We start from the raw sequence: 20,784 nt of genomic DNA on the forward strand, positions 1-20,784 counted from the left end.
TAAATATTTTTAAACAAATACCAAGGTCTTGTCCTGCATTTTTCAGCTTCAGAAGTGCTTTACGGCAGAATGTGTCATGATGGCACTACTGAGTTCAAGCAGTTACTGCAACTTTACAGCAGTTTCATTCTGTAATGAATGCTGCTTTCAGGCAGGAGGCATCATCATCTCATGGCTTCAGGCATTCTATGTTTTGTCTTAGAACTTCCAGATTTTTTCTTAAACAACAAATACTCCCTATTGGAGAACTGAGCTGCTTAGATTGTTTGTGCCACTCTCTCAGCTCAGTGCTGACAGCAGCTGCCTATGGCAGAATGAAAACCATAATTTCTTTTGGTTTAGTAAGACACCTCTGAGAAGATGAAGACATGGGAAGTACATCCAGGCTGGAGAAGCAATGCAAAATCCCTTGTTATTCTAGGAGGTGGAGTGAAAACATCATAGATCGAGAGAAACAATTCATTCAGAAAATTCTGGGGAAGGTGCTGAAGCCTGGAGTATCAACTAGCGTAGTAACAAATTTCTCAGAATACATTTTTCTCAGGAAATTTCTGTGGTTTATTTTTTTCTTACTTCCTAGAAATAAAATGCAATGTTATAGAATTTCCTCCACATTTTCCTCACTGTGTGTGTGGTGGTGGCTGCCTTCCCTTTCCCCTGGGGTCCAGGCTGCCAACATAGCTGCTACTCTTGCCACTTGCAACGGCAGTGCAAAAGCAAGCAAACAAAAACCTTTAGGGCGAAAAAAGAAAGAACCTGTGCTGCAACCCCTACTTGTGAGAAACTGCTGAAGAATTTCCCCAGCCCTTGGAGAAATTCCATGAAATTTGTCCACCCACATATAGGGTAGAGAATTTTGGGAGGCTACTGCCGCAGCTCTAATGTCACATGGCCTGCTCTGTGCGCCCTAAACTAGCTTATCCTGTCACTAGGATTTAATGGCCAGTCTGGTTATTCTACATGTGGAATGGGGTTGGGGGGGACATCTTGTGCTTTATTTCAGGTAGGCAACTGGCTTGGTTGGCCCTGTTCTGCAATGAAAAAGAACTATTGAAGGCAAGTCTCATTTTCAAGAGCTCTCCAAGTTTAAAATTGTTTAATGAAACCTACGGTAAACAGTCTGTCTTCAGACAGATCTAGGCTGATCTTTCATTGCACTTCAGAGTTGCCTCCACTAATAAAAGTCATTCTAGCACCTTATTTTCACATGTATGGAAATCAAATGCTATGATTATGGCTCCTACAAAAGGCAGATCACAGCTGTTTCAAATTGTATTCATAGTATAACGGAGCCATGAAATAAAGGCAAGGGGAACTCAGCGGCAGTGAGGGATTATGCAGGCTTTGTTGTTTTGCTGCTAGTTGTGATGCTGTGCATGTGTCTGAATGGCTCCGCCAAAGAAAGGTGATGCTTCTCCAGGAAAAGGCCCTTACAGAATTATACATGCTGTGATGGACCCTAAAGGTGCACAAGACTAGAGACACATGCTGTGCAATAAATGTACAGAGTTCAGAATTCATAACAGATTATCTCTTAAAGGAAAATGGAACAATGTCTTGAAAATTCCGGAAAATGAATGGGTGTGGATTTTAATATCCATTTCAATCTGGTTTCATCCTGGTTATGGGACAGAAACAGCTTGGTTGCCTTGGTGGATGACTTACACCGGGAACTGGACAGTGTGTCCCTGTTGGTTCTGTTGGACGTCTCAGTGGCATTCAATACCATCAACCATCGTATCCTTCTGGGCCGCCTTGCTGGGATGGGACTTGGAGGCACTGTTTTACAGTGACTCCATCCCTTCCTGGAGTGGTAGAACCAGAAGGTGGTGCAGGGGGACATCTGTTCGACTCCTTGGCCATTGACCTGTGTAATCCCTCAGGGTTCCATTTTGTCCCCCAAGCTATTTATCATAAACATGAAACCATTGGGAGAGGTTGTCTGGAGTTTTGGGGTGCAGTGTCTGTCAGCAGTAATGGACTGGATGAGGGCAAACAAATTGAAGCTTAATCCAGATAAGACAGAGGTGCTCCTGATCAATTGAAAAGTAAATCAGGGAATAGGAATTCAGCGTGCACTGGATGGGGTTACACTCCCCCTGAAGACACAGGTCCGCTGCTTGGATGTACTTTTGGATTCAGCCTTGAGCCTGTGTGCCCAGGTTTCAGCAGTGGCAAGGAGTGCATTTGCACAGTTAAAGCTAGTGTGTCAGCTGCACCTGTTCCTAGAGATGTCTGACCTGGCCACGATGATACATGCCTTAGTTACCTCCCATTTGGATTATTGTAACATGCTCACGTGGGGCTGCCTTTGAAGAGTGTTCAGAAAATTCAGCTGATTCAAAGATCTGCAGCCAGACAGGGAGCACACAACTCCTGTTAAAACAGCTTCACTGGCTTCTGGTCTGTTTCCAGGCACAATTCAAAGTGTTGGTTATGACCTATAAAGCCCTGTATGGCTCGGGTCCAGGTTAACTAAAATACCGGATTCTCCCTTACTAGCTTGCCTGTGCTCTGAGATCTTCAGGGGAGGCCCTTCTCTCAGTCCCACTACCATCACAGGCACGCCCAGTGGGAACGCGGCAGAAGGCCTTCTTGATGGCTGCTCCAGGGCTCTGGAACTCCCTTCCCAGAGAAGCCAGACTGGCTCCCTCCTTGCTATGGTTCCAGAGGCAGGCAAAACCCTTTTTGTTCTGGCAGGCATTTGGCGAATAGTCTGGACATCTGTTTATGCATTAGATTTTTTTTTTTTAAAAAAAAGTTTGTATTTTAAATGTTTTAATATTGCAGCAGGTTTAATTATATTTTAACTTTTGTATATTTCTATTTATATGTTTTAATTGTATATGTTTTAATTTTGAAAAGCCACCTTGAGACCCAGTATTGGGAAAAATGCAGGATACAAATATCATCATCATCATCATCCATCTAATTTGATGGATGTAAATGTGAAGAACTTCTTTGAAATCACCTATGAGTGGTATCTTACTCCATATCAATTCAATATGATTTATTTTATCAAGTCTCCAGGTGTGTTTTGGAAGTGTCAGGCTTCAAAGTCTGTCTTCTTACCTATCTCCCTATCTGGCTCAAATATTAAACATTCATTATATTTATTACAATCTAATAATCAAAGATATCTGGATGGTTCACAACAAAATAAAGCATAATATAAGCCCTTTAACATGCAAAAAAATTTAAACACTTTGAAAATACGATTAACAATAAAATTACCAGGGGCTGATAAAAGACTCATAAGCCCCCATCACATGCCAACAGAAGCCTGAGAATAGAGTAGTGACAGTAAGAGAATAGTAAGCCAGTGCCACTTCAGATTGAAGGTGGAGGCTCAATCCTTTGTACTCCCTCCTCAATGTCCCTCCACACTAGCATGTCAGGGAGAAGGCCAGGCCAGAATCCTTTCTCCTGACATGCTAGCTTTCCATGCACAGGGAGATTTATTTTTTGTATGGAGGATTCAGTCATGTGCTCCCCTCCTGAGAGAAGGAACTTCCCAAAGCTGTATTTTGTTTTTATGTCACTTTTTATATATCTTTGGTATGTTTTTATTGATTTTGCTGGTCTGCAACCATAATAATTAATTGATTGATTGTGCTCCCTCAACACCCAAACAGTCTGAATTAGTGCAGTCCAGCAACAGGACTACCATCTCCATGAAAGGTCTCTCACACATCAGAGAAAACTAGGCCCAAACAGCAGATGAAGTGGTAAGACTGTTCCTGGATTGCAAACTTATATAAGAATTCCGGTAGTGGTAATGCTTATTACTTGGAATATATCAGACCGATTTTCCTCTTTTTTGTTTTAAACTGAAGCTTGGGCAGTGAAGAAAATTTTGGCAGTTTGAAAAAGTTCAAAGATCAAGTTTTAATAGTAATTAATTTCCTCTGCTCCAAACAGGCAGGGCAGCCCCTCCTCCAGCAGGATGGCAAGCAGCGCTGTTTGGTGAATCAGTGTGCTGCGAAGGCAGGCCCCGGCCACAGCCGTGGGGTTCGGCTTTTGCAGACAGTGGAGAGGGGGAAAGGGATGAAGGCAGCCAAATAGAAAGCATGAAGGGCGGGGCGAGGCTGCATGCAAATTTCAGAGGGTGGGATGCACTATGAATGAGTCACATTTGGGGTGGGAGGACTGAGGGGCAAAAAAGCAGGAAAGGAGGACTACTAGCACCCATGGCGACGTGGTCTTTACACTAGTATTTCAGACTGCATGACAGAATGTTCACCCATTAAAAAAATAAAAAAATCCAGTTCTCTGTTGATGGAAAATTAAATGTCAGGAAGAAAGGTTGTAGCATAGACTTCTCCTTAACATGTGAATTTCCTATGTGCTGTTCCTCCTCACTACACTCGAGGGAAGGTTCAAAAAGGCATCCTCTACCACAGGGGAAGGCAATGTAGGACCCTCCAGATGTTTTGACCTACAGCTCCCAGCAACCCTAGCGAGCATTGAGCAGGGGGTCGGACTCAAGGCCTTATAGGCCTTGAGTCTGACTCAAGAGTCCAACTCTACTGATCAGAGTGCAGGACACGGACTAATGGGCTCAAGTTACAGGAAGCTAGATTGTGGCTAGACATCAGGAAAAACTTCCTGACTATAAGAGCAATACGACAATGGAACCAGTTATCTAGGGAGGTCATGGGCTCTCCCACCCTAGAGGCCTTCAAGAGGCAGCTGGACAGCCATCTGTCAGGGATGCTTTAAGGTGGATTCCTGCAATGAGCAAGGAGTTGTATTTGATGGCCTTATAAGCCCCTTCAAACTCTACTGTTCTATGATTCTATAATGGGGAGGGATGATGGGAGATGTGGGACAAAACATCTGCAGGGCCACAATTTGCCCACCCCTCTTCTAGCACTACTACCCAACCATGAGAAGGTTTTACTGCATCTGCTGTTTGTGCAGACCCAGACCCAACGACTGAACGCCTTGCCTGTGCTGTTCATAGAGTAGGCTGCTGAAACTGCTTCTTGCTCATAGCATCTGTCCAACTGCTGAAATCCACCTTTTCACATTATAGGCAGAAGTGCGTGCATATAAAGTGGGGGCGGGGGAGGGAGAGAAACGTTTTAGGGCAAATGGGAATGAAACGACCTTCTCAAATACTGTAGTCACTAGAGGACAGAGAGGCCACGGGTAAAAGAGCAAGAAAGAGACAGATGGGGGCAATGTGATTCCAGGGTAGGCTGGCTTCTGCTCAAAGCTACCGTGGGAGGCTGGGCTATGTGTGCGCAAATGTGCAAGCATAATGCAATTTGTGTTTGTTTTACTCCCAAACAGCATGGTAGTTCTGCTTCCCCCAGGCTTTTGATTTACAAGAAAACAAACATCTCTGCCTAACAAAGGCACAGAAAGAATTCCCCCTTCGAAAGAATTTAATTTTACAGGCCCTGGAGCAATGTCAAGAGAAAGCCAGGAGCAAAAAAAAGGAAAAGTGGGAGAGAGAAACATAAACAAAACAGAGCACAAATGAGCTTTCTGGTCTGTTTGAAAATGGTTACAAAGGACAGTATTCTAATTAACTGAAACTTACCTAATTAGTATTTCATCTAAATACAGTATCTCCACTGTGGATTTGTCTATATCTATGTTTGATAACAAATCCACAAGTATTGCATATTCACTGAACCTTTGTTTCCCGAACTCCAGGTATCCAAATACTCACTCTCCCATGCTACATAAGTAAATAACAGCATTCACAAATGATTTTTTTTAAAAAAATTATACTCCTTTTTTAAAAAAACAATGATATTCAAAATTATAGACAAAGTAGATAAAAAGCCAGGAATAGAAAGAACACGATAAGCAACATTCAACCAATACAACCAAATGCAGCAGCACTAAAACTAGAATGTGAAACATTGGGAAAGTGATATATATAAAAAGTGTGTTTGAATAAATAAGTGTTCAGAACCTGTCTGGAAATGGGGAAGAGAAGGATACGGCAGCCAGCAACTTCTGCGCTCATGGCAGTACATTTCCCAGCTATAATTACAGGCACATTGCATACAGCCAGGTCTATGGTGTTTTTTCTCAACACAAGCCTGTGTCTCTGGCTCTAAACTGCTTCCATGCAGAGAAAAAGTGTGGTGGGGATTATCCCTTTGGCCTACTTGCAGCTATTTACTCATATGATCCCACCTCCTCTTTTTGTTGCATCTTTTCTTGCTGCTTCAGGCAACCACACAGGTTACAAATCAGAAAGGACCATAGCTGAGTAGGACATACTACAAGCATGCAAAAAGTCCAAGGTTCAATCCCTGGGATCTCACGATGCTCACAATTGCAAGAGGGCTTGCCATAGCAAGACAACAGTTCTTGATCAACTATCCATTGTCCCGAGCCCATTTGCAGAACCACATTGAAGTTACTAAGCAGCTAGAAGAAAAATTCTACAACTGTACCCATACAATTTAATCCTGTAGCCAGGCTTTTCGGCAAGTGCGCTATAGGTTCCAAAGTATGGACACTGCCATTCAGGTGTACCCTGCAGTATATGTGCAACATCCCTTCCAAAATCTGGTGTCCATGGGGTGGCTTTGACTGTAGCCTACTTTTTTTTAGAGACACAGCATAGTGCAGGAGAGAAGGGCATAAAGACAGGCATGACCATACTATAGCCAGATGTATAGGCCCTCCTTTCTTCCAGGCATGCCACAAATACCTGCTGGCTGTGCAACATGTGACACCCACGCTGTAAGCTGGTCAGACATGATTGTTACAAAGGGCTTTCCTCCCTTCTGCAGAAATTGTGTCTAGTCAGTCTTGAATTAGGTCACTTTTTTACACAGGAAGTGGCATTAGGATGGAGTACAATTGCATGTTAGTGGCTCCTGTAAAGCCTCCAGCTGAGATAAATAACTCATTAAGCCAAACTAGCTGGAGTATTGCTATTGTGGTTGCATTTTTGAAGGATCTCTTCAGATACAGTGGAATGTTTTCAGGATTATATCCACAAAGCTTCCTAGGACTTTACCAAATAGGACTGGCTACCAAAACAAGTATTTGAGGCACATGGTTTAACTAGGTGACTATGTATTATGTATCTGCCTTGTGAAAACTGATGAGACTTTATCATCTAAATCAGTGGTTCTCAACCTTCCTAATGCCGCAACCCTTTAATACAGTTCCTCATGTTGTGGTGACCCCCAACTATAAAATTATTTTCATTCTTCTCTACACGATCCATTGTCATGGGATGGTTTGCTAATGAAAATAATACATAACAATAGCTTTAATAATACAAAAGATGATACATGACATAGTTCAGTCAATACAGTTTCCTAAGACCATAGGAAATATGTTTTCCAATGGTCTTAGGCGACCCCTGTGAAAGGGTCGTTCGACCCCCAAAGGGGTCCCGACCCACAGGTTGAGAACCGCTGATCTAAATGGATCCATACTTCAATAGAGATCCAAGTAACTTCCCATATTATTAAAGTTTCAACTGTTATTTAAAGAAAAGTTGCTTCCATATTAGAGTCCTTTAGCACTACTGAGACATTTTTCTGCAATCAGCTGGTAGCAGAATTGAAATGGAAAGTCAACATGGCATTAAAATAGTGCTCTATTATATAGAAATGCCCTTCCCAAGGCCCTCTACAATATTTACTTATAAGTAAATATCTTCCACTGTTAATTAAAAGCTTCCTGCTTCCTTTTATTGCTTCCTGTTGACCACAGCAATGGGATTACTGATGAATTGCCCTTTGAACAGACTTTTAATTACCCCTTGTCAATTTCAGTTCTGATCAGACTTTCATTTCCAATTTCCTCTCATTTGGTCTTTTAATTTTTAATATAGTGAAATAGTACCCCTAGAGGAACAGAATCTGTCAATAACGGTCAATCGAGAGAGGATATTTGAGGGACATTTGAGAAGCTATTAATCAGCAATCCATTAGAAAGTAAGAGAAGTGCAGAATCTGCAAGTTGGAAACTCAGGATTAGAGGCCTGGGTGCCCTAAAGTCTCAATAGTGTTTTGCTTGGTTGCACTGGGCAGGCTGGCAGTGTAATTGTATTTTAATTTACATTTTTTTAAAGGACCAGAAATTAAGTCTAGAAAAACATCAGAAGACAACACAAATACATTGAAATGCAACTCCGGTCATCAGGATTCTCTGTAAAACTGTGTTAACAAAAGCATGGCCATCTCAAAGGAAATGGCTAGTGTGGATGCAATTGAAGCCATTATAGTAAGAATATATACAGGACATTTCAACAGCTCAAAACACGTTACATGCATTAACCTTACATCAGCTTACAATAGGACAAATAATTCATTTGGTGTTTAAATTATAAAGGTGCTGATGCATCTTGGTTGCCTTCTGCAATGATTGAATTGGCATCATTCAGGATAGTAAAAATTAAGGCGAAGGTAAACTAAAGACACTTCAGATTTTTTAAAAAATTACACACTCACACCCCTAGGATGCTGGCTTCCTGCAAAGTGCCACCCTTAACTACCAACTTTATTGGGTTTAAACCAGTGGTTTTGTGTTTTGGAGCGGACCCCCACTTCTGCCTTATACTTTAGGTTCTTGGGAAAGTTAGTTTTCTTTAGTCTCATCCATGGGGCTTCTGGGAAATGAGTGTTCTGTGACCAGCCATGCCCCCTATAGCAGCCATTTCGTGAAAGCACCCATTACACATGCTAAAAATTCCAAATGTGCCTGCTGACCAAAAAAAGGGTTGGGGATCCCTGGTCTACCTCATGTGTCCTTCAGGCTAATGCTAATAGGGTCCGAAACTGCAGACATCACACACAACTCTCTCTCCAGGTATACCACATGACTAATCTTCTGCAAGTAAAGTCCTGCTGGAAGTGTGCAAACATGTCATTCAATCAGAACAAGGAATGAGATATACCTTTCAAGTGCATCCATCCTTTTTTCCTATTAAATGATATAAAACATACCCATCATATGAACGACTTTTTTCAATGTTTACACTGTTCTGAATTATGTGTACGATTGATAGATATGCCTACAAGGCAATAGTAGCATCGAAACCAGAACACTCGTCAGTAAAATTTAATCCCCATTAAATAGAAAACACAATATCTGTTTTAGTTTAAGCATTTTGTTCTGTTTCAGCTTATATTTAAATGCCATTTTAGATTCAGGTAATTCTTATTCCAGTCAAACACCAAATACACTAGTCTTCTATTACAGAACAGTTCTATTACAGTACAAGACTGTACATCATTGTTGCAGACAGTCGTATGCCAGGGATTTTCATGTTCCAGACCATATTCAGTGATATAAATTGTGCATCTTTGTCTTCTGTTCTGGCTTCTTATGGAAGGATGTTATATCTTTGATTTGGACAACAAAATACAGTACAAGTTTCACAGAGCAGGAGATGTACTAGTGCAGTTACTCCCAGTATGTGGACACACAGAAGACTAAAGTCTAACTTAAACATAGTAAGGGCTATGGGTACAGCACTTAGCTATGTAAGCATTCCTTGTGGTTACACCTTGTTTAAGTGCACTTATGTGTACCACTTTGGCATGTCAGTGATCTGCAATCCGGACAGATGCATTGCTGTCATGCTAAAGCTGCACAGGTGTGGGTCAGTGAACGTTGCAAATGCATTCAAATGAAACAGGTATCACATGGTTTACTTACTTGGACAAATGCTTTACTCGTTGCCTGCATCTAATCAGTCTCTGAAGCAGGCAAACTGATAGTTAAGTAAGAGGTTATGAAAAACTAACGCAAATAGAATAGTTTTCTTGCTCATTATTTGTGATCAATTAGTTAGAAGAAGGCTCTGTCAGAAGAGGAAGTATATATAGGTGGATTGCTGTGACTTATAAGAAGAGTTTTGAAATACAACATGTCATAACTTTATCCTTCTGAATAGTCAACCTAGATAGTATTTGTAAAAATGAAGCAGTACTTTCTCTTAGATGATTTATGGTAGCTAATAATGGATTCAGGTAAATAAGTTTCATCCAATGTATTCCAAATTTTTGTAAGTCACAACATACTGATTTTTTCTGAAGGAGTTCAGTCCATAAACTTTACAGATGATACTTTGTTGGGCCAACAGGAAAAAACCAAAAGGCAGTTGACACTTTCACGCATTAGAACTCTTCTGTTGAACTAGTTCAACTTGATTGCAAATACCTGGCACCTTCAAACTTCAATGCATGTTAGGAAATAATTTGTCCTTTCCACTCCAAATTTCAGTTATACAGGAAACAAAGTTGTTTGCTAAGTGCAATCTTTTTGGCCCTTTTAAAGACAATAGTAGTGTAATCACAAAATAGGAATACCTAAAACATATGCAATAAAATCAGGACTCTAACCTCTGTACAGGCCCAGATTCTACAACTAAAAATAATATATAAATTGGACAAATTGTACTTCATTTGTATAACTTTATGTTCGTGACAGAAAACTACAAAACAGAAAGCACAGTGAAGGTAGGTAGACACTGGCTAGGAGTGATAGAGGGATAGACTGATAGTTATATTAGGATTTCAGAAAGGCCCTGATTATCATAAACCACACAACAAAATCAACACCTTAAGTATCTAACATGGTTGTTTTTCCTCTTAAATTAATGCTGGTATCTAGCATTAGCTGCCCTTCCGTTTTGTTTGACAAGTATTTCTGTATAATATGAAATATCATGTTTTTACATAAGAAAAGTTCAATCAATGTTTTTAAAAGCTAATTTACACTTCTTATTCATTGAGAACAGCATAGTAACAGCTGACAAAGATGTCTAGAAGAGAATTTTAGGCCACAAAAAGAATATAAAAAGAATATGGTGGGAGGAATTTTAGACAGGTTGAATTAATCACATGGACAAAATGGCCCTCAAAAATCTAAATGAATATTGATGATGGTTTTGGACGATTATGCTCATGAATTGAAAGTTAACAAAGCCCAGAAGAAAACATCTATTCTGGAGGCACATATCATATTTGCAGAATTGCCAGATCCTACATGTATTTATACCCATATCAAAACACTAAAAGCATAGCTTTCAAACAAACAACAGATATGGAGCAGAAAAGAGGGGAAATGGGGGGAAGCATTCTTCTGAAAATCTTTATTTCCTTTGTTGGAATACAGCAAAACACTGAACAGCTCAGATTGTGCTGTTTCTAAATAGAAAAGACTATATGCCTACACCTCGGTTTATAAGTGCAGGTGTATGGTCCTCCTTCTGTAAGGGCTATTTTAAAATTCAAATGGAAATTAAAGGAATTAACTTGGGTAGCTTCACTTGCATTCAGATTGCTGTCCATTTTTAGATCTTTGATAGCACAAGGACTTGTTTGTAGGGTTTTATTATGCGATTCAGTCATGCACACATTTAATAACCATGAGAATTGAATTCCAGGCACAGGATTAAATTTCAGTTGACAAAGCTGTAAAAATGAATAGAAGAACATGTGCTATGGAAGACATACCGGATTTTTATGCCACAGCAATGATGCAAGTATGTAGACAACTCAATATCTATTTGGTTCCTAGAAGTAACTAATTTTAGGAGTGCTTGATACTCTTGAGCTTACTTTTTTTTTTACACAGGGTGGAAAATGGCAGACTTAAAACTGATTAACCACTTAGGTATTATTATTGTTATATTAAAAAAGTTAGGGCACAATACTATGTATGTTTAGACAAAAAAAGTCCTACAATTCCCAGCATTCTCTGGAGAGCCTGGCTGGCTGGGGAATGTAGGAAGTTGTAGGACTTTTTTCTGTTTAAACATGTATAAGATTGCGGCCTCAAACACTCAGTTTTGGCTCACCTGTGCCCCAAGTTTCCAATCTGATGTGGTTGCCCCAGTATAATAGATATGAAATGATTACAAACCTGTGGAGCAATGCTGAGGTCTCTATCATCCCTCTCCTCCCAACATGCAATTGCTTAAATTTATTTTATCAAGCCATAGCAGGAATTGTGCTAATGAACAATACCTACTGCAAAACTCGGAGAAGAATTCAAATTTTAATCTGATCTGTTTAATGGTTTGTTTCTTTTAAGCAGGAGGAAAAAGAATTACAATCCTTTTAATATTTTCACAATGTTAAACTAAAACTGAGCTCTAGGCTACATGTGTAAGTAAATCTAGAACACAAAAAAGGGTTAAATAAGATTTTCTTTAAAGATACAAGAACTTAAGCTTTCTTTACGTTTAACAAACTTCACAGAACAGATACTGCAAAGGAACAACCCCCACACTTCTTTTTTTAAAGTGAACATTGTCCATAATCCACATGAACTTTGAGTAGTGTTCGCTCAAGAGCCACCGTGAAACCAACTGTGCACTTGTAACAGGGCTAAAGAAAGGATTAACAAGGGGAAAAACAGCATCTTCGTTATTAATCTGCAAAAGTCTTGTGTATCAATCAGAATGTCCATCAAATGCTATGCTAGGATTTTAGAAGGGAAGAAAGTGCATAGCGCGGCAGCAGCTGAAGTCCATGTTTTTTAAACTCTTCATGGCAAACGCAAAGAAAATTGTCTGATTTCCCCCTCATACCGATGGAAGGGGAATACTTCCTTAGGAAACAGAATATGCAGCTGGAAATTCCATTGCTGATTTCAAAGCCTTGAGTACAACACAGAATGGCTTTTCCATATTGAACTTTATAATGGTGGAATATTTCATATTTACTTCTTTACTAATTTGCATTGCTGTAATACAGGCAAAGGCCGAGTCTCTGTCGCTGGCCATAGTTGGCTGCCAGAGTAAATGCAATTCAGCCCGTAAACCAGTAATTTACCTTCAGCATAAATGGAACAGTCAGTAACTTATTTAAACTGCTCTATCCCACAACCCCTTTTTTTTAGAGTGACATGAGGGTAATTCACTCTTTGGGTGGCTTAAATGTAACCTACTTGTCAAAGTACGAGACAATTCATCCTGACCCTTCCCCACCCCATCCCCCACTCCCAACTATATACCTAATTCTTAATTGCTAATGGAGCACTAACTGGTTTTGGGGTAAAGATTCCACACTAGGCCACCATCAATAAGAGTTATTTTTCCTACAGAAACCTTGCCTGAAGCTGGAGGCAGAAACTGCTGTTTTCCTGCCACTCACTGCCTCAATGAGACAGACAGACTACAATACAGAACTGTAGCTCTAAATAGCAGATCTGGAGAGTCCCAATTCTATGCAATGCATTTCACAATCATTTGCTTCGCAATGGATGATGGGCAGAGAGACCTTTCACTGAGAGTACCGAGCTGCATAGTCACAAGGCTGGAAGAGCCCATTTGATTATCTCCTTAACACACTGGAAGTGAGGCATACAAAACTCAATTCAATAAGGGGTGATTTTCCTGGTTGTTCCCCAATACTGTTACTGAATTCCGTTTGCTACAAAATGTCCTTTACCCTTCAATATATGTCTAGCTACAGAAAGTCAGTCTGTAGGAACCAGCCATGGCTACTGTGCTGTGAATTAGCCTTATTTGATCAATTATCAGATACCTGCACTTAGCAAAAGGCAAACAAGAGCCAATCAGGTTTGGGCTGATGGAAAACAGCCACAATGGTTGGCGTATGGAATTCGATCACACCGCTTAAGAAAGGCTGCGTAGAAAATGCACACGCTTTACTGCTTGTTCCAGAATGGAGCTAACTTTAAAACAAGATCCTCCTCCACCACCACCTAAGTAAAGAAACAGTTTCCCTGTAATGTGTTTGATATAAAAGTTGTCATAAGAATCTGTCCCCCTCTTTTTGTCTTCTCAAAAAGACATTCCCACCCGAAGAGATTCCCTGATGCTGGTGATGCTACCTAACCTCAGAAGACACGTGTGAAGATGGCATAAGTGATCGTTTAGGTCTTCTAGGTTCAGCAGCTACACTGCCTGCTCTAAGCAGAGTTTCACCCCTTCAAAGTTAGCTAAATGTGAGGATAGGAAAAGCAGACTATTAAGGGTACTTTCTTCCAGAGAGGTGTGCACACAGCAGTCTTTTACATCAGTTTCTACTCAGCTGCTGGAAGCTTACCAGCATAAGGCTTTTTTAAAAAAGAGCTTGACTCCTGCAATAATTGAAGTCTTTAGTTTTTTGTTAAATCCACTAGCCATGCTCAAAAAAATTTCTTCATTTTTTTTTTAATACGGTGGCTAGCAGGCACCTTAACAACCAGCCAGAAATCAATGTCAATCACCATTAACCCCTAAACTACAGTACCAGGATGGTTGGCTAAAGAAAGGAAATTGATTGGCTGTAGTCTGAAACTTGCCCAGTGTACAAGGTGGCTGGCTGACTTTGTCCTAAATAAGGCTAACATTAGTGAACTAAGAGAACGGCATTTGGTTGTAGAGAGTCTTGCAACTCAGGAGCAGCCCTCGCCAATGCGCTGGCATGATCGCCCCACTTTCCGGTCCAGTTTCACCATTTTCATAATGGCTTCTTCACGCCCGCGTCCCATGTGGTCAAACGTGCAATCATGCTGTTCAGGCAGGCGATGCAACATACAGAACACATAACCTGCAAAGGCAGAAGGGGGGCAGGGGGAAGGGAAGAGAAAAGAACGTAGTATTAAAAACAGGAAAGCAAAAAGTCTAGGCTGGCAATTATTGGAATTATAGATTCATTCCTGTAAGACTCTGCACATTATTCAGCTCATTTCTTCCCCATTTAGGACAGTAATTCCTAAACTGGCTGCCAAAACGCAACAAATTAAATAATTAAAGCTTCATGGGAGCCCAAAGTACCCACAGCCAGAGGTGGCTATCAATTGCATCCCTGCATGATTCAGATTTACCCACTCAGAGAGGTAGCTACTTCTTGCCTTGCCTACAGGAAGCACCCCCAGAATAGTGACTTATGCAAAGACGTAACGGGTATGGACAATTCATATTCCTATACAGTCTACCAGCCTTTTCATTTTTTAGACTTAATACGTTACAGCTGTTCTATTAATGGGTTATATAGCAAGAATTCCTGCTGTATAACGCCCATTTCTGTGTTGGTCTGATGAAGTGGAAAATCATTTTTATACTGCTTATCAAAAGCATTTATTTCAAGAAGTGGACATGCTTGATTTCCTTGATATTTTGTATGGAAAACATTCAGGTGTGTGAAGCCCTCATCTGAAGTCTGGAGCAATACAATCCAGACACAGGTTTATAATCTCAGTAAGAATTAGCCAGTTGTTTAAGACTGGCTTGTAAATAGCTTCTCGCTTAAGGTAAGAAACAATTGCCCCTGGGCATGCAGGAGGACATTTTAATAGTTTAGGCGCATTGATATTTTTTCTTTAAAAACAGTCTGCCACAGGGCCAAAGTGTTTGCCACATGGTGTCTTAGCAGGGAAAACAGCAGTTGTGTGTGCATGTGGAAGAGAAGCGATCTTCAGAACAGGAAAAAGGAATGGGGGAAAATCAACCCCTATCCCAGTGTTGTGGCCCCAATCTGTCCACATGGCTGCTTTTAAGTGGGGGGAAAAGGAGACATCAGGAAATCTTATCATGGACCTCCCAGATTTTGTCTGGTATGGCTCACTAGCCTGGCAATCATTATCCACGCTTTGGTAGCCTCCAGAATAAAATGCTGCAATGCATTATATGTTGGGCTGCCTTACCTAGCATTTGTGCTTTGGACTAACTGGGGGCAGTTCAAAGTAACACAACTTCATTGGTAACCAAAGGACTCGTGTTTTCTCACACAAACCTGGCTGTATGTTCAGATAATTTTTTGAGGCCTGTCTTTTATTTTATTTTATTTTATTGATTTATTTATGACATTTTTATACCGCCCAATAGCTGAAGCTCTCTGGGCAGTTCACAAAAATTAAAACCATGAAGAGCATAAAAACAAGCAACAAATTTAAAACACACATACGAAATACAATATAAAAAGCACAACCGGAATAAAACCACACAGCAAAAATTAAAATAGGTTAAAATATGAGATTAAAACAGCAAAGTTTAAATTTAAGTTAAATTAGGTGTTAAAATACTGAGAAAATAAAAAGGTCTTCAACTGGCGACGGAAAGAAAATAATGTAGGCGGCCAAGCGAACCTCTCTGGGGAGCTCGTTCCACAACCGGGGTGCCACAGCAGAGAAAGCCCTCCTCCTAGTAGCCACCTGCCTCACTTCCTTCTGCAGGGGCTCATGAGTCCCTGTCCTCTGAGATTAGGTGAGTGGCGACTGGAGAGTTCGTTATGTTTGTAGCCTTTGGAATGCTCTCCCTAGAAAGGCTTGCTCATGGCCTTTCTAGTGGCAGGTGAAGACCTTTTACATTTCCCCAGGTCTTTTAAAATATCATTGGAATATTTAGTTCCTGCTATGCTTTTATTGTTTCTGCTGCTTTAATTTGTTTTTGATGTTTTTTTAAAATTGTTTTTAAACTGTAATACCATTTGTTAGGTGCCCTGGGAATACATACTGAAGGGTAGGATGCAAATTTTTAAAATAGCTATCCATAATTAGCAGGAACTGATTTGATTGTTGAGTATGGTAAAACTGTTCCTGAGTATTGTCAGAGTAATTTTTTGTTCGCTGCCTAAAGTAAAGGAAGGGAAAACCTCTCAAATACAGGCTTAGGACAGGAACCTTTTAATTTTCCAAATTAATGAAGGATTATACTACATGCACAATTAATTTTGAACACTGATTTCTGCAAGTATGCAACAGTGAACCCATTAGCAGCATTTGAAGGGGAAGTATTCTTGGGTTTTATGGGCTAGAAGTAGAGCCAAAAAACTCATCTAAACTCAGACACCTGACATTTTAAATTTAGCCCTAACTTCATGCAAATGTTGCTGGTTGCCAGCTTTATTTCTGAGTGAAAGGGCACAAAGAGTTCAAATCAGCCATAATCTGCAGTTCATGTCATGTGCTAAATTGAATTAATAATACATTTGTTTCTTTACAGATAACTCATTTGGAGCCACTTCAAAACTAACCCCAATAATGACACTGTTATTCCTGTAGAGAATTCTGCTCTAGCTGTTGTCACCTTCACCTCTCGCATGAAATTTTACACTTCCTAGTGATTTGAAATTCTAATTGACAAAGGTGAATGCTTAACCTAAAAATACCTAGAAGTTTTTCAGAAAAGAAGGCAGTGCAATAGATACATGCCACCGTATTATCTAAGGAAGAGTGCTTCAGTGCAGGTGTCTTGGAATACAAAAGTTTTTGTTCACCTATATAACCCTGGGATTACATTGGCATTCTTAAATACTTATACTGTAAAAATGGTTCAATGAGGGATGTGCAGATTTTTCTGGTTCTCTTTGCTTCCCCCAGAATTATTCCACTTCCTCCTCCTCCTCCTCCTCCTCCTCCTCCTCCTCCTCATTATTATTATTATTATTATTATTATTATTATTATTATTATTATTTCTTCTATAGCACCCAATAGCTGAAGCTTTCTGGGCGGTTCACACACAAATGTATTAAGGGGCCTTAATATTTCATTTCAGCATACTAGTGGCACAGTGAAGAAACTACAGGTGGTGAATATATTTTTGCTGCTAACAAATAATCAAATCTGAGCGGGAAATGGTTAGTATGCTTCCCTGCCTTCACATCACAGTGATTTAGTAAAGGCAAATCAAGGAGCCTGACTTTGCTTTACAAAACTGATGTTAAACTTACTTAGTATAAGGTTTAAGGGGGCATCTTAAAAGGAATTCTCCTGCCCTCACCTGCTCCTTGCAGCCCCTATGCAATTCCCCTGCGCTCAGGACAGCCCCAAATCTTCTAGAGGTGATCTGTGGGAAAGGGGCTGCAAGGCCTGGAAAGGGGAAGGGGAATCTGCTCTGTTGATGGATACTGTTCCATCAGCAGATGGACACAACTGGATTTCATCGAAACGAATTCAATTATATAACGTTTTAGTGTTAGGAACTGCTGAGGTCAGTGTTGTGACCCAGCAGTTTATGCGCATGCATCACCAATGTCTGCAAATAATAAGACCATATCTCAAAATCACAAGAATAGTATGTAAACAAATCAATTTAACAAGAGCTCTAGGAAGTATCTTCAGTGATTAACCAGTTTAAACAAACTTCACTTGGCAGTAGAATCAGCCAACTGATTATTACAGGAATAACTCATAAGAAAGTTTCTACTAAAAAGGCGGTTATTAGGTCATGTCAGCATTACAGCAAATGATGCAAACTTAGATCCATATGTACTTTCTATTAGACTGCTCTAAAAACAAATAAAGCCGTGTTATAGTCCAGTTTAACAGAGCTTCCACAACAGTTTATAGAAATCGCTCTTGCTGACAGTGTGTCTCTTTTTAGACAGCTCCGTCTTTACACAAACTGTAATTACTGCTTCCTCTCTTCTGCAAAGAACATTGTGTGCTATAGCTTTATTCCATTTAAATGACCCTTCGCCCTGCCCAATCCCAACCTTGCTCCAAAGCCAACATTCCAAATCAATATTGTCAACCCACTTCTGGAAATAAAACAGACAAACCAAGGCCCTTCTTCCTCCTACTGCCCCTAATGGAAGAGATTTGAGAGAATCTAGAGGAACAAGAATACGGCTTCGTCTGAAACACAGTCATGGAAACCCAATGGGCTGTGAAGCTTTCCATCTAGAAATTTCTTCTCTAATATTTCCAATGGAGAAATACCATGTGGAAGATGTTAATGTGAAACAAAGAAATAACACAATTTTTCAAGAAATGTCTGAGGGAGGAAGATACAAGTCTAGTTTGGGGTTCTTCCTTGAAATATTAATTGCAGACTTGAAATTCAGAGGCTTTCTCCAGATGTAAATCACCATCCAAATACTTTTTATTCAAATGTGTTTCTTGATAAACCTGGAAACAAACGATCTAATATGAGATTTTGCAAAAGTAGTGGCATTCTCATTTTGAAATGAAATTCTGGAGAGGAAGTGTTAACTCATTTCTGGTGAAGTTATAGTTTCTCATATTATAAACAAACTGCCTTAGATTGAATCAGCAGGTCCCAAGGCAATTCAGTTCCTCCCTGTGATATTCATATAGTGCTGCTTTACAGGTGGCACAACAGGCATTCAAGTAGGTTGGTGACTTTATCCCACAAGTTCAAAATAAAACATAAAAGCATTTTTAAATACAAAAAGGGATTTTCTTTTCAACTGCCTATCTGCTAGTAGCTACCAAGGAAATAATAACTGAATTGCATTCACAGCAGGAGGAAAAGAATACAAAAAGATGTTTGGAATATTTCCCTAAATCTGTCTGCTCACACTTTAGGTCTTTAATACCTACCTGGGCTGCAGGCAATAGCTCTTATAATGAATTCACATAACCAGCCTATCACTTTATGATATCTATGATACAAAGTAGAGATGTTTATGTCTCAAAGCTCTGGAAAGGTTAGGCAGTGTGTTTCAATTCACTAGCCTTTATCATTGTCTCTTACAATCTGTAGATATATAATATTTGCCAGGGTTAGTATTCATACGTCTAAAAGTCTCTGCATGGAGCATTTATCTATACTAACACACCCCTCCCCAAAGTTGAGGATTTAATTAAAAGCCAAAGTGTATCCAAAAAATTAATTAAAACAAGCAAGCAGTACTAGGCAGCCTGATAATATATGTGTATCATCTGTTTTTTGCTTCAGCCCAATGAAAATGCAAGGCAGATAAGACATTAGTAAGGAGCAAGAATAAATAATGGCAAATTTCCAGGCAGAGACACTTCGTCTATTACAGAAACTCCACAGGCATTTACATAAGTCCACGCATTTTAACCTCATGAGTGGTTACAGGCATTATACATCCATGCTTTAAAATTTCCAGTGATTTGCAATTACGGCTATGTTCTTGACCAAATTACCTACATCTGCTGCAGTGGAAACTATTTCAGCCATTACTTGACCAATAACATTATCAAGTAAATGCCCCAATCTGGTTCCTCACCCCTACCACAGATTCAACTTAAGTCTATTTTTAAAAAGTTGGCATGTGGCAGAATATTAAAGGCCCTATAAGCTAAATTATTAACTATTTTATCCCCTCTTCTAATTGCAGTGATATAGTTTTTCCGGAAAATTTTGAATTCGAAAATTTTTCCAATACAAATGGGGTTAATTTGAATAGGGTTGTTTGCACAGGAAAGTTTTCAGTTTCTATTGGAAAATTTCCCAATGCAAATTAAGGTCATTTGCATAGGAAAATGTTCAGTTTGCATTAGAACATATTCTAATGTTCTAGAGCTGGGTAGGCAACTTGTGCCCCCTCCAGAAGCTTTAGCCTACAACTCCATCTTCCCTCATCATTGGCTATGCTTGCTAGACCAGATAAGAGCTATAAGAGAGCCAGTGTGATGTAGTGGCTAGAGTGTTGGACTGGGGAGGTCCGGGTTTTATTCCTCCTTGGCCATGGAAGCTCACTGGGTGACTTTGGGTCAGTCACAGACTCTCAGCCCGACCCACCTCACAGGGTTGTTGTGAGGATAAAATGGAGAGGAGGAGGTTCATGTAAGCTGCCTTGGGCAACTTAGAGGGAAAAAGGCAGGATATAAATGTAATAAATAAATAAGGCAAAACATCTAGAGGGCCACAAGTTGTGCATCATTGCTCTAGCAAGGTCTAATTTAAGGTGCAATCCTACGCATGTTTAGACAGAAAAACGTGTCATCCCAGGTAGTAAAATGCTACATTGATGAGAACAGGTTATGTAAACAAAAATCCCACTTCTCATTTGAGCTTCTATATCTTAATTGGACAGCAGCTTCAGCTGTATTAACTAGAGAAGAATTTCATTCAGATATTGGAGCATTTTAAGCAAGCTAGTCATAACTTATATAAA

At 39.9% G+C, this 20,784-nt stretch overlaps 1 protein-coding gene across 1 annotated transcript in view; it reads right to left on the reverse strand.

Annotated features, from left to right (window-relative positions):
• Positions 1-11,989: 11,989 nt before the first annotated feature.
• Positions 11,990-20,784, reverse strand: part of ZFAND3 (zinc finger AN1-type containing 3) — a 155,367-nt gene continuing 146,572 nt past the window's right edge. The window contains exon 7 of the mRNA XM_063124192.1: positions 11,990-14,501. Within this exon, the coding sequence (XP_062980262.1) occupies positions 14,347-14,501 (155 nt within the window). The 3' untranslated portion in view covers positions 11,990-14,346. The remainder of the gene's footprint in view (positions 14,502-20,784) is intronic.

This window comes from Elgaria multicarinata, chromosome 4 (assembly GCF_023053635.1).
Source record: "Elgaria multicarinata webbii isolate HBS135686 ecotype San Diego chromosome 4, rElgMul1.1.pri, whole genome shotgun sequence".
Lineage (NCBI taxonomy): Eukaryota > Metazoa > Chordata > Lepidosauria > Squamata > Anguidae > Elgaria > Elgaria multicarinata.